The 14,925-nt window shown below is 34.2% G+C and overlaps 1 protein-coding gene across 8 annotated transcripts in view; it reads right to left on the reverse strand.

Annotated features, from left to right (window-relative positions):
* The window catches only part of ERBIN (erbb2 interacting protein), a 96,457-nt gene that overhangs the window by 44,194 nt on the left and 37,338 nt on the right, over positions 1 to 14,925 (reverse strand). For all 8 annotated transcript variants that reach the window (XM_016158134.2, XM_016158135.2, XM_016158137.2 and 5 more), the window contains exon 5: positions 1,082 to 1,160. In XM_016158134.2, coding sequence (XP_016013620.2) covers positions 1,082 to 1,160 — 79 coding nt within the window. The remainder of the gene's footprint in view (positions 1 to 1,081; positions 1,161 to 14,925) is intronic.

Consider the following 14,925-nt stretch of genomic DNA (forward strand, 5'->3'; position numbering starts at 1 on the left):
TCTACGGGCTAAAAGCGAGTAGAGTAGCCCCACCTACATCACAGGCTGTGAAAAACCAAAAATGTCTCCAACATTTATCTACCAAATAAACCTTAAGGGCAAAATAGTCCCCATTTGAGAAACATCGGCTTAGATAATTTTCAATTTCAACATCTGAACCCTAAATAATCAAATAAAGATTGTATAATTTTATAATGAGCATAAGATAAAAAATTGAATAATATTTTAAAGACATCTAAAAACCTATCAGTATTAGCTTTACATTTTTTCCCCTCTGACTTATCCAACAAATTACAGATCTAGAACTTGATGCTACAGCAATATTTTCAGATGAAGATATAACATCATCAGTACATCTGTCCCGTATTTTATCAAGTGCAAAGTTTTCTTATAGTAAGGCACATCAATGACTTTCTTTCTCCCCATGACACATTCCTCTGTCTTTCATAGCAAGTGAAGCAATGCTATATTTAGAAAAACTCATTAAATACAGTATTATAATATGTGAAAGCTGGTTCTGATTTAGCTATGCTAAGTTGTTTAACTCTATTCATCTTTTGCTTTACCACTTCACTTTTACAAAGTTTAACACCTTTGATACCAGGAAAATGTTCTGTTTATAGCCATATACCTCTGGTATATAGTATACCCAACTATACAGTTCTTCCTTCTTTGTTGTTTTTTCCTTCTTGACCTTTCAGTTTCTTTTATTTCAAATATTATTTCTTTTACTCCAATATTTTCAAAAGTTTAAGCTTGCCACACATTTCATTTGTAGGTGAAGACTTTCTTGTGCCAGTAAAAATGAATAAGGAGACCTGGATTTTAGTTTCATTTTTTTGACATTAACTACTTGTGAGACCTGGAGTGAAACACTTGTATTATCTGTCTGGATGTCAAATTTACTTCTGCAAAATATGGGGTTAAAAAGTTTATTTAAAAGATTCCTTTTAAATCTAAAACTGAAATTTTATATAGAAAGTAATATTCTTTTACTATTTCATAGCTGTAATATTCTACTACTATTCATAGTTTCATAGTTATTCACCAAAGAAATATAATTCAACAAAGAAGAACTTACTTGGAAATAGGGTTTACACTGGCTTCCACAATTGTTAAAACTTTACAGTTTTTTATATTTTCTGGAAACTCTTGTATTCCTAAAAAAATGAACAAATAATTAATGCTCAAATATAAAGAATTTATTACAGAAGACAAAACAATAACAATATTAATACTTGTATAACTTGCAGATTGGACATCAGCCAACTAGGCAGGATCTATATAAACTGACACCACTTACGTACACCAAAAAGAACTACCTCCACAATTTTTTCCTTGCATCTTTTGTTCATTGGCCTCTCTGTAAATGCTAATTATCTTGATTAGTTTTACCTTCCTTTCCTTCTCTTAGCTTTTCTGAAAATTAGAGCTCTCTGTGAAGATTTTGACACAAAAGACAGGATTCTATCTCTCATATAAAAAGAGGCATACTTTTATAATTTTATAATTCCAGATTGAGCTGGCCCCTAATATAAATAAAATAAAAAAGCTGAAGATAGGTGAAAAATCTACATTACATATGCCAGTGGCTATGTCTGAAGGCAGTGTTGACCAATATTTTTATTAAATATCAGAAAAAAGTTGTGATAAGTCAAATAACAGTAAAATTTCTAAGCACTTAATTTTTATTTCCACAACTTATCTCAGCAAAAATATAGTAACAGTAATTTGTCAACAAGCAACAATCTATACACCAACTTTAAGTAGCACTGTTGAAATCTAGACTAAAGAAACGCCAATTAATAACTTTTCATATATATATTCCACAACTTCTGTGTTTGTAAGATGCATTCTTCCACTAATATCCTATGATTATTCAAGAGTTAACACTAGAAGATCATTTAAGCTTGTTCTAATTTCGCTTAGGTTTCTAAGTAAGCAAATTCACCATAATGCCAAGTATAGAATTTCAGGTGATGAAAAATAAGCAATGCAAAATCACTAACTGGCAAATACAATAGTAACTATTCAGTCAAAACTCATCAATGAATGCTAAAATTAGTGGGTAAAAAAATGCTGAGTAACAGATTAGTATGGTTTCAAAGTTTCGCATCCAAATGATACTGTTAAGGAAAAGAGAATATTATTAAGAGGGAAGAGAATTCTCAGAGGAACTATAACCTTAAATTGCTTTAAAGTTAGCATCACCAGTTAATATCATTATCATGTGACACATAACCTGAGATGCAGTGAGAAGGGATGCAATATTTTATTCTTGCCCAAAATAGAGAACCTTAATTTAATCACAAGTGAACATTAAACAAATCTAAACAAGAGCAATTCTAACTGTCCAGTGATCTTCAAAACCGTCTAGGTAAAAAAACAAACAAAAAACAAAACAAACAAAAGTGAAGGAAGACTGAAGAACTACCCACGTAAGAAGAGACCCAAGAGAGCTGACTGCGGTGAATATACAAACCTCTACTTCCTCCTCTTCCTCTTCCTCCTCCTCCTACTACACACACTCATGAACTGGGAAAATCTGAATAAGACTGGGGGACTGTATCAACATCAGTATCTATATTGTTCTGTAATACTGCAAAATGCTACCACTGGAAAAAAAACTAGGTAACGAGTACATAGGACCATACATAGGACCATTCTGTAACTTTTCTTATAACTGCACGTGAATCTATAATTATCTCAATAAAAATTAAAATTAAAAAAGTATGTCTCAATGATTCCTTAAGGGTTTACTGTTATTAAAAATTCAATTTCTCTAAGTTTCGAGATAATTCATTTTTAAAACTCAGTTTTAGGAACTTTTACATTTGCTGAAATTTTGTGGCATTCACAAAATTTCAAATCAGGAACTATAAACGCTGATGGTTACTAAAGATATTAAGACATTATTGTTAGCTGCTATTTTTTCTTAAGTGTGAAAACAGTAAAGTAGTTTCACCTTGAAATACTTATGTATGAATGGTTATCTGTGATTTGCTTTAAAATAATCAGAGGTGGCAAAGTAGGAGGCATAGATGAAACTGCAACATATTGGGTAAATGTTGAAGCTGGTTAATAGGTATATTGGGTTTATTATATTATTCTCTCTACTTTTAAATATTGAAATATTCCACTATAAAAGATTACCACTTTTTAGTCACTACGAACAGTCAGAGATAATGTGATTAACAGAAAAGGACTTTAAAACAGCTATTGCTCTTAAATGGAGCAAAATGAACATGGTCGGGAGGAAAAGGTTAAATGTAAAAAATAAAGGGAAACTTTACAAATGAAAAATACAATATCCAAATAAAAAATGCATGGGACAGGATTAAAATAAGATTAGACACTATAGGAAAAAAGTTCAGCTAGCCAGAAGACATGGTAACAGAAACTAGCCAATCTGAAACATAGGGGTAAAACAGAATTTTAAAATGTGAACAAAACCCAGGGATACGTGAGACAATATCAATATACTAATACACATTAGTATATTTACCTATCTTCAGAAGGTTGTTTACCAGTCGCCAGTAATAATACAAGCTCTTTGAGGGGAGAACCTTTGCCTCTTTTGTTCGTTAATGGACTAGGATATGGCCCAGTTATCAATATCACCAGACACCTCCAAGTTCCTTTCCAGGGTAGCAATACCAATTTTCGTACTACAAAACCTGTGTATACATACTGTTGTTGACATTTCATGTCTTTACTTTTTGTTAATTAAGGGGGCTGAACCTCACCAGAAATAGAAATATAAATCAGATATTTTCCTGATATTTTCTAGTGACACAGAATATATTTTCACGTGTTTACTAATAATTTTTATTTCTTTTCCTTTGTACTCACTGTTTATTGCAATTTCCATTAGATTATCTTGCAATTACTTATAAGCATTCTTTAGAAATATCAGTTTATCAAATGTTTTCTCACAGCCTGTCATTTATTATTTTATTTAAATATTTTGTCATGTAAAAATTGTTTATTGTTGTGCTTTTTATGTTAAATAAATCTTTTCTACCCCAAAGTCATAAAAACATTCTCCTACATTTTCTAATAATTGTAATTTCTTCAAATTACTGTCCTTAATCCATTTTCAATTTTTGTATATACTGTAAAGTAACCCTGTATTTTTACTATATCTCATATAAAAATATTGTGCTAACGCTAATTAAATCTTCATTTTCTTTATCTCATTGATTTGCAGAGGTACCTCTACAAATTCCAAATTCTCACATGGTTATTTTTCTGGACACTCTTTTCTGTTACTCTTCTACTGATCTATTCCATAGTTTCATGCTTTTCTTTCATTTGGTTCATACCGAAGTTTCTGTTAAATTCTTTTCTAAGTATGTGGGACAGACTGATTCCATTAATGGCCTCACTTCCTATACAGCTTTCTACAGTGTGATGTTCCAGCTACTTCCATCAACATGTGAAGTACAATCTCCCTAATCCTGATTCTGGACTCAGTCATCTGTTCTGTTTTGCCCAATGAAACATTAGCAGGAGTTGATGAAATCAAGTATTCAAAAATGCCCTGGCTAATTTCCACTAGCTCTCAGGTTCCTCTTACTGTCTTGTGCGAACATGCCTACTATGCCTGGGGTAGCTTGATGGAGGATGAGCTCTCTAGCAGAGTCATTCCTGTCATCCCAGCAGAGGGTTTCCAGAACTTCAATTTAAATAGTTTTTATCTAGTTTTATTACTGAAGTTTATCATCCTTATAAACTGAGCTGCATACTTTCTCCCTTTCTCTCATCTCTAGAACAGTTTTTGTAAATTAGGGGTTACTCCAGTCCATGAAGGTTTAGTAAAACTTGTCCGTAAAAAGTATGCCTCGTAGGTTTTTTGACTACTAATTAGATTTAATATTGTATTCATTGGTCTTTTCAGTTTCCTCCTTCTTACTGATTTTGGAAATTTATTTTTCGTTTCATCTAAATTTTAAAATTTAGTGACTGTATAGCATTTATTCTTTTTCCTTTCAATGAAAAGTCAGTTTCAAATTAAATGATGCTAATAGGGATGTGAGCGATATTGCTTTTAGAGGGTATGTGGGACAGAAGAATTTTCTCAATGGTAAAAATAAAAACTTGGCACCCCTATTACAAGTCCCAAAATTAGAATCATTGATTTACAAAGCATTCCTTTACTTAGACATTTAATACTTCAATTATACATTTTAGGGCATTTATACAATGAATTAATTTACTTCATAGTATCTGTATGCTTCTTAGATTACTGCTAATAGATTGGCTCAATTTTCTAGTCAAGCACATATAACTAGTAAATTGTACCTTTGCTCAACAAACATTTGCTAAATTTAACTTACCTACTGATAATAACATCTATATCTCTACACTAATTTTCTTTCCTTTTTTTCTCTCAATTTACATACAAAATATTTAAGGTTACTAAATCTTGTCCTTCAGGAATTAAATTCTTATCAATCCTTTCAACTGATAATTTGTCTCAAGTGAGAATTCTATTGAAGATACAACTCTAGTACAAAACAACACCTCTTTGCTAAATTGGCTGTATTTTTTAATGGTAGCATTACCTTATGTTGAGTGTAAGACTAAATTGTTAGATTTTTTCAATGTTTTTGTTTCACCTTCAACTTGAGGTGTTTCCTCTAAGCTAGTATCTCAGAGATCTTCTCAAGTTCTTACCCATTCTTCAGTGGTAGAACTCTATTACTGATTATTTACTACGTGTCACTATTATGTAAAATGCCTATTAATCTGTTGAAGAGTGGGGTATATTCTCTTTTGCACAATTTAGCCTATTTTAGGCCAGCCTATATCCCTAGGTATCAAGGGTGGGACTTTTTCAATGATTCTCTCTACCTTTAATAGCCTAAGCCTAAGATGGTTTCTTTTTGAAGCCCAGGAGTAGAGAAAATATTTAACTTCCTCCAACCAAAATGGGTTTTCACTGGATCCTCTGTAGGTTACAGACTTTACTTCCCTGAAGACTTTCATCTACTAGGACTATGTGCCTTTTCCTACTATCTTCCCTCAGACCCTGAGGGTGGCCTTCCCCACTCTCCCTTCCATCTTTTTCATGAGAGCAATTTCAGAAATTTTACAACACAAAGAAACACATGACTTAATGAGAAATCTGTAATTTCCCTTGTAACCGATTTAACTTCTTTGAGCAGTTGTCCCCAATCATCAGATTTTCTCGGGTTCAATGAACTGCTTTCTGCTTTGACTACAAACTTTCAATTCATTCTTCCTGGGCTTTTTGATTCAAAAAGAAAGGCTTTATTTAACCTCTCTATCATTCCCATATCAGACAGAAAGATCTGAGTTACTCTTTTTGGTTTCTCTGCCTTATAATTCCTGGCTTTCTATTCAGTGTGCTCACACAGGAAAATTAATAACTATACAGTCTTCATTTCTTTTATCATCCCTCCCCACCAACTTTCCCTATCAACTACTTTGGCACAATGTTTTCATCTTCATCCCTATAGTCTTCTCAAGAAGAAAAGGCTTGTGAACACAACAAGATATTCTTCAAATACCGGTTGGTATTAGCAATAGCTTGAAATAGCAGCATGATGAACTTTTTATTTCTTTAAAAATCTAACAATAAACCAAAACTTTAGATACATATTAAGACTCGTAAATTAACACTCCAGTTTTATTACAGACTGTAAATGATAAAAAAGTGAATTCTTTATAAAATAAAGACAAATTGTAATACCTTAAAATTATATACTTCCTATATACAGACTGATCCAAAATGTGTTAGCAGTCTCATGAGACATGACAGGGAAGTGGTAATATTGATATTATTATATATAGACTAACTGGGGATTAATTTTTCAATATAACAAACAATAAACAGAGAAGCAATGATTAGAGTCCAATTCTTTGTTCTAAAAAAGTGTTTTAATCATTAAACCATATTACTAGGCCAACTGAAAAAACACTGGAAGAACTATGTAAAAGATGAGAAACTAAGAAAATCCAAAAGCAAGAATTTTAAAACAAGTGCTTTTAAATAAATACAGCTTGCTGAAAACACAAAGTATGCCACAATGTTTCCTGCCTCCTTTTAAGCTGGGAAAAATGCTAATACACATGAAAATGTATCTGGCATATTAAAAACACCTAGGAGGGGGGAAAAAAGGCACAGATGATAGAGTCTCTGTTCATCCCTCTGGCGACCAAATCAAAGTTGTGACAGGAACAACGAGCAGCAGCAAGGAAAAATCGCTTGAGATCTAAATGAACAAGCCATACAACTAGGGAGAAATTCAAGAAATCACCCTGCATTGGCAGAAGGTGGGATGTGGTAAAGACACGGGGCTGCCAGGTCTCAAGTGGCTGAGTGAGAAGGAGGCTGCCGCAGTGAAAGAAGCCTCTTAAAGGGGCTCCATCTGCAAGTGGATTTTCGCAGTGACAGACCTGCTTGCTCTAAGCACCAGTGCCGATTTGGCTATGTGCAGGGGGCACCAGGGACTTACAGGGAGACATTGTTGGAGTGAGGGCCGAGGGGAGACTCACCCGTACAGAAAGTACCAGTAGTGTCCACTGTTCCCTGTTGAGCCCTCCCCCTTTCTAATGCGCTGTACACAGCGCTGCCGTGAAGTCATCAGACTGGATAACAGAGGTCACTCTGCTCAGAGGATTCCCTGAAAGCCTGCCTCCCCCGACTCTGAGCCCCATCTAAGCCACATCCAGGCATATCCTCAGTTAGTCAGGTGCTCCTTGCTGAGCAGCGCCTAGACTCACACTGGAGCCAGCTGGCCTCGGTTTCTGGTGTGGCCTTTTGAGGCAACTATAAGCATAGAATCTGTGGACTGCTTGCTGAATCTTAACAGGTGGCCCCGGAGGGGTAAAGGCTTGGGCTAAATTTGGCCTGCAGCTGAACCCCTCTCAGGACTGTGCCACTGGACACCTACTTCACAAATTCACACTAATGAGACCGGGAGACTTAGAAGCTTTGCTTAATACATAGAAATAGACATGGAAAGGCAGCCAAAATGGGAGGACAAAGAAGCAGAAACCATATGAGAACAGAACAGAGATCCAGATATAATGCAGTCAAGCAATCTAACAGATGCAGAGTTCAAAACACAGGTTATAAAGATGCTCAATGAACTTTTGGGAAGTGTAGATAAATTCAGTGAGAACTTCGATAAATAGATACCATGAAAATGAAAATGGAAATTATAAAAAGGAACCAGTCTGAAATGAAGAACACATCTGAGATGAGAAGTGTATTAAATGAAATTAAAAAAAGGAATAAACAAAGTGAATAAATAACAGGATCCAATGCCCTATCTAGAGGATGGAAAAGCCAAAGACACGTAATCAGAATGGCAAGAGATAAGATGCCGAGACTAGAAAAATAATTTAAGGAGCATATGGGACACCATTAAGGGTCCAAATATCCATCCAATTGGCATACCAATCAGATGGATTTCTTGAAGAAAATCAAGAAGTTGAACAGTTGTTTGAAGAAATAATGATGGAAAACTTCTCTGACCTGGTGAAGGAAATGGACATAAAACTCCAGGAAGCTCAGAGAATCCAAAAAACCAGAGATACAAAGAGGCCCACACCAAGACACATTATAATAAAAATGCCAAAGGTTAAATACAAAGAAACAATATTAAAAGCAGCAATAGAAAAACAAACAAATAATGACCTACAAGGGAATACCCATAAAACTGGCAGCTGATTTCTCAGAAGAAACTATGCAGGACAGATGGGCATGGCAAAAAATATTCGACAGGGTGAAGACCCAGGATCTACAACCCAGAATAATTTATCCAACAAAGCCATCATTTAGAGTTGAAGGACAGATAAAGAGCTTCCCAGACAAAAATAAGCTAAAGGATTTTATCACTACCAAGCCAGTATTACAGGAAATGTTGGAGGGACTTTTTAAAACTAAATAAATAAAAAATCACATGCATCAAAAACAGGAATAAAGAATGGTAACAACTACACTTCTATCAATAAGTACCTCAAATGGATAAGAATTACATTGCTCCAAGTAAAAGATAGAATGGATGAATGGAAAGGAAAACAAGACCCCTACATGTTGTCTATACGAAACTCACTTCAGATTAAAAGACACACACAGACTAAAAGGAAGGGGATGGAAAAAGATATTGCTTTGATGGACCTAGAAGGTGTTTAAAGTCAGACAGAGAAAGATAAACACTATATGATTTCACTTATATGCAGAATCTAAGGAACAAAAAGAACAAACTAATCAAAAACAGACTCACAAATATAATGAACAATTTTGTGACAGACAGAGAGGAAGGGGGGTTGGAGGGCTGGGAGAACGGTGTGAAGAGTTAAAGAAGTACAAATTAGTAGCTGATGGATGATCATGGGGATGGGGAGCATAGCATAGGGAATGCAATTAGCATTAATACGTCGGCTAGATGGAGAGTCAAAGGAAGGAGGGAGCAACTGGGGGGACCTTTTTACAAGTTATATAGATGTCTAACCAATGTACTGTATACCTGAAACTACTTAAATTTTTTAAAAAACCTAAAAGGGGAAAACATTAGAGCTTAGATACAAGATTATATCATCTTATTCAAGACTTAACATAATTAGATGTTACAATAGAGAAAAATTTAGGAGTAATTTCATTTTCTCAGAACATTACATGAAACTCTCATCCACTTCTAAAACAGTAGTCATCTGAATACTAAAAATTTTAATAATTCCAATAGCTGATAAATATTACTTATATTTATTAGTCTTTCTTTTTTAAATACTTGAGATACAGTAGCATTTGATATGTGGTGGTTTATTATTAATATTAGGCTATACTATTCCATCTCTCACTAATTTTACGTAGTACCTTCCTTCTCCTTTGCATATTTTCATTTTGCAATTATTTCTTTACCACCTACTATGTGCCAGTATTCTAGAAGCCAGGGAAACATTAGTGCACCAGAACAATATTCTGATTTAGTAATTCCTCCTTATATATCGAGTTCTTTCTTGACATTCCTAGGTTTAGGATGCTTTGTTCCCACTTCCTGTATATTATTCTAATTCCCTTGTTTCACTTATCAACTTATCATGCTGTAGAGCTAATGATTTCTATTGGGCTCCATTATTAGACTGGCATTTTCTTGCAAACTAGGTAGGAACTATATTTTATTAATGTGTATATACTGAATGTTAACAGTGCCTGATAATTGAAGAACCAAAGTGACTCCATTTTGTGACAGGCCTCCATTTTAGCCAGTTCCTGGAAATTACTGTTTGACTTTCACTATAGGAACGCTAGCCCGTCCCCCACCCCCATACCAGATGTAGTCGACCAATAGGAATGGCCCTGGAATTCCCCTTCTATTGTTTGCTAGTTAGACCTCCCCTTCGGCTACCATCCCACCAACATCTGTAAAGGTCAAAATTAACTTACCAATCCTGCGATGCCAGGACCAGCCACCCCAGCCTGTGGTTTTTCCCTTTAAATATGTCTGTAAGATTAAGGGGCCCTTCTCCTGCACACTGCTTTGGCTGTGTGTAGAGTTGGGTCCGGGCTCACTAATAAAGTCCCTTGTGTGATTACATCGGTACTTGTTTCCTTCATGGCTCGTGGGATTCCGAATCGGGGCATAACAATAATCATTCACTTAAATACATGGAATAGACACACAGAAGTACTCAGTGAATGCTGTTTAGATAAAAATTAAAATTTGAGTCCACATTATAGTCTCCCATTGTTTACTAAAAGTATACGGTATTTCAGTTCCCTTTGGCTTTTAGGGCTATCCTAAGAAGCTGTCTAATTCTGTTTTACTAGTAATAAATGCAATTTGAATACAAATAACTAACTTTATTTTTTATATATATTTTTATTTTATATTTTATTATAGCCTGTATATTTTTTCCTGTTTATCTTATCTCTCCAGAATCATCTAGTGCCACTCTGCCCAAGATAACTGGTGACAAAGGCTCTCTCCTTGACTAAAAACTTTAGTCAGGCTCCTTTCGGCCCTTTTCTTCTTTTAAATTCCAATCCTCCTACCCCTCTCCATGTGGCAATCATCAATTTGTTCTTTGTATATGTCTCTTTCTGTTTTATTTATTTTTTTTAAGACTCTGCATGTAAGTGAAATCATAGGATATTTATCTTCCTCTGTCTGACTTATTTCACTAAACACAATACCCTCCAGGTCCATCTGTGTTGTTGCAAATGGCAAGATTTCATTTTTTAAAAAAATTTGAATAATATTCCATTACCTTTATTTATAACATTTTTATCCATTCATCTATTGATGGACATTTAGGTTGCTTCTGTATCTTGGCTACTTGTTATTTGCTGATTTATTGATGATGATCATTCTGCTAAGTGTGATATCTCATTGTGGTTTTAATTTGTATTTCCCTGATGATTGAGCATATATTCATATCACTGTTGGCCATCTGTATGTCCTTTTCTGAGAAATATCTATTCAGGTCCTCTGTCCATTTAATTGAATTGTTTGGGGTTTTTTTGGTGTTAAGTTGTATGAGTTTGTTACATTTTGGATATTAATCCCTTACCGAATGTATCAATTGCAAATATTTTCTCTCATTTAGCAGGCTGTCATTTCGTTTTGTTGTGCAAAAACTTTTTAGTTTGATGTACTCCTGGAGAGTTCACGCAGTTCCCAAAGGGCTCTCTTTTGGCTTCCCAATCTTCTCTATTTAGTGCTCAGTTGTCTTGCAGGAGTAACTGTTACCAGTACACGTGTATTTTTAATTTTGCTCATGGGAGGAGACAGGTTCAGCATTCTCCTACCCTGCCATCTTAGACCTCCAATACTAACCTTTCTTTTAAGTTATTATTTAATCAAACATGCAACTAACAAAATTCAAATTTCTCATTACAATGACATCAACCTATACCATGCATTTTACATTCTTTTTCTTCAGTAACCCAGACATAAAAGCATACACTTTAGGGTTAAATATTACAGGTTAATTAAAACAACCTCGGCATTCTAAAAGTAAAATGAGTTAATTACATCAGTTATATAGTGATGAATAGTATTAGATTAGGAATTAGGATTACTCAAATTTTTATTAGTCAAGATAACGGTTCTAGCACTACCATAGTTCCCCTGCCTACACAGCTAGCTTTGTTTACCATCAATGTAATGCAGTTTTTTTAGACGTAAGTTTAAGATTAACAAAAAAAGAAGTAAACAAGAAAAAAGAAAGAAAAATAAGGAAATAAATTTTTTAAATTTCACAGAAAGAATCAATAAATCAATTTAATTTTTAGTTAAAATAAGCTGTAAGGTTTTACTGGTAGCAATAACTAGTGCCATCTCTTTCTGAGCTGAATACTTAAGTGTTTATCCCAAATCTTTAGATCATCTAGAAGTTATTATTCCAACTCCTAAAAACCATTCACAAGCTGATAGAAGCTTAAAAAGATTTTCAACATATCAAGGAATTGCTGAAACTAAAATGAATAATGATTAAAAACAAAAAACAAAAAACTACAGTCCAATACGTTCTCCAAACTCGAACACTTTAAGAAGTTGCATACACATCAAAGATACTAATTAATGATGCTGCAAGACTCTAATTGCACCATTCGCAATTTAGAGTAATAAATCTGGGGTTAATACACTTTCAGGAGGATATATGCAAGCATGTTCTTTATTAAGCCAAGTAATATTTTCATACCATAAAGACTAGTAGTATAGTTTACTACCTTTACCAGGTGCATGCAATTTTATCAATAAGATCTAGATTATTTCAGTTTTCTTTCCTTACAGCTTAAGGCCTCCCATTTTAAAAACCAAGAGGACAAAAAGATACCTCTCTGGGATGGAAGGTTACACCTGATGGTTCCCAATGTCACAAGACTTCTAAAAGTTCTAGAATGCTGTTAAGTTGACTTAAGTATCAGGATATGTAAAGCTACACTGGTAATGGACTAAATTAATTTACTTCGGAATTTAACAAGCAATATTTGCTACTATATGAAGCACCAGGAATAGAAACGAATTTCAAAATGCCCTTAAAGAGAAAAATCACGAAGAGGAAGACTCAGACAAATTAAAAAGCAATTGACCCGAACTCTTCAAAAATGGCAATGTCATGAAAAAAACAAACCACGAAAGATGGCGAAATTGTTCCTGATTTGTGTCTAAAGAGACACAAATGAATGCTATATGAGATCTTTAATTTAAAGAGGGCAGTGAGGGGGACCAAAATGGCATTTTTAGGCAACAGGGAAAATGTGATGTCAAATTTCTTGCGTTATAATAATGCTGTGGTTATGTACAAGGACTTCCAATATTTAAAGGTGAAGTTCATGGCTGCAACTTAAAAATTTTTCCCCTCTTTAATTCTCTACCCTCACTTCCACCCCTGACTTATGGGGTGTTGCCATCTCCCCTTAAGAACTGGATCTCTGAAGGCGGGGCATCTCTTCCCACACACTCACGGTGCATACCCAGGGCCTGGCACCCCAGGCGCACTACAGGGGTGGGCCTCCACTTGTGGAGCCTGGCACACCTGGGGTATGGTCCGTGGCTCCATCTGGGGCATGAACACAGGACCTTCTGCATGTAAAGCCAGTGTGCTAATCACTACACTATGGAGCCACCCTGCAACTTAAAATTTAACAGGTTTAGCAAAGAAACATTTTATATGACAATTAAGTATGTCTTTCCTGAACATATTTAAATTGATATATTTTAAAAAAGAGAAAACAAATATGGCAAAATGCTAACAATGGGTGAATTCATGGGTGTTCTGTGAATTCTTAGGTAGGCTTTTATTTTGAATATGAAATTTTTAAAATAAGTTGGAGAAAAAACGATATTATTATAAATGAATCGAAATAATTTTTTAAAAATTTAAAATATATAACAAAATTTTTAACCCCAAAGTAAGATGATTCATTAACAAAATGTTTTTAAAAACATGTATTTTTGATTTGCAGTTGGGAATCTGCACATGCAGCGAACCAACTTAAATTATACAGATTACTGTAAGGGCAATCATTGCCCCTAACCCACTCAACCTCCAAGTTAGTTCATGAGTCAACTATACTAGCTTTAAACCTAAAATTGATCAGTTATTGACAACGAACACTTACTAGGGCACTAACCACCATAACCATAAACTCAGCAGGGCACTAACCACCATAACCTTAACGTGACACTAGAGTGAATATGAATATATTATAAATCCTTAAAGAAGATTTATTCCTTAAAACAGAAAGTTAATTTGATCATTTTCCTACAAAATATACAATTTAATTGTTTAATATGGATTGGCCACAATAAGATGCTTAAATTGGTTTTAAATGTCTTAAATTGGTTTTCATAATATGTCCTGAAATTTAGGAAAATTGGTATGATAGAAAAATTACTGCTGCATACTCATCATCAAGACAAAAAGTACCTTTGGAACCAAAGGCTATGGAATATGATTACTAGGTATTTGTTGGTGCTACGGCACTAACTTTTCAAGACTTGTTTATATAGATTTTCTCCAAACATTATATAAAATTACCTAAATATGACAGTATTTACTGTTTGTTAAAGTCCTATCTTTAGGTAGAGTATTTAAAATTAATCCTTGTGACTTTTTTCCCCCTTTTTTGTAACTACAAAAGAAATATGTGCTCATTCTAAAATTCTGAAGTGTCTACTTCTCTCTCACTCTATGGTAAGCACTCAACATTTTGGAATACATCTCCTTTCTTCAATGTATACCAAACTAAACTAACACTATACATCCCAGGAAAACAGTGACCATGTCATTTTACTTCTCACCATTAATTGTAATCTTCACTTCCAATAAAGTATTTGGTACAAGGAAGTCTCAATAAATACTTGGTATTCAATTCACTTACGATGTTGCACTTTTTTTTTTTTTTACCTTTAGCACTCATTGTAAATATTTCATATCAAT

This window comes from Rousettus aegyptiacus, unplaced genomic scaffold (assembly GCF_014176215.1).
Source record: "Rousettus aegyptiacus isolate mRouAeg1 unplaced genomic scaffold, mRouAeg1.p scaffold_m13_p_8, whole genome shotgun sequence".
Classification (NCBI taxonomy): domain Eukaryota; kingdom Metazoa; phylum Chordata; class Mammalia; order Chiroptera; family Pteropodidae; genus Rousettus; species Rousettus aegyptiacus.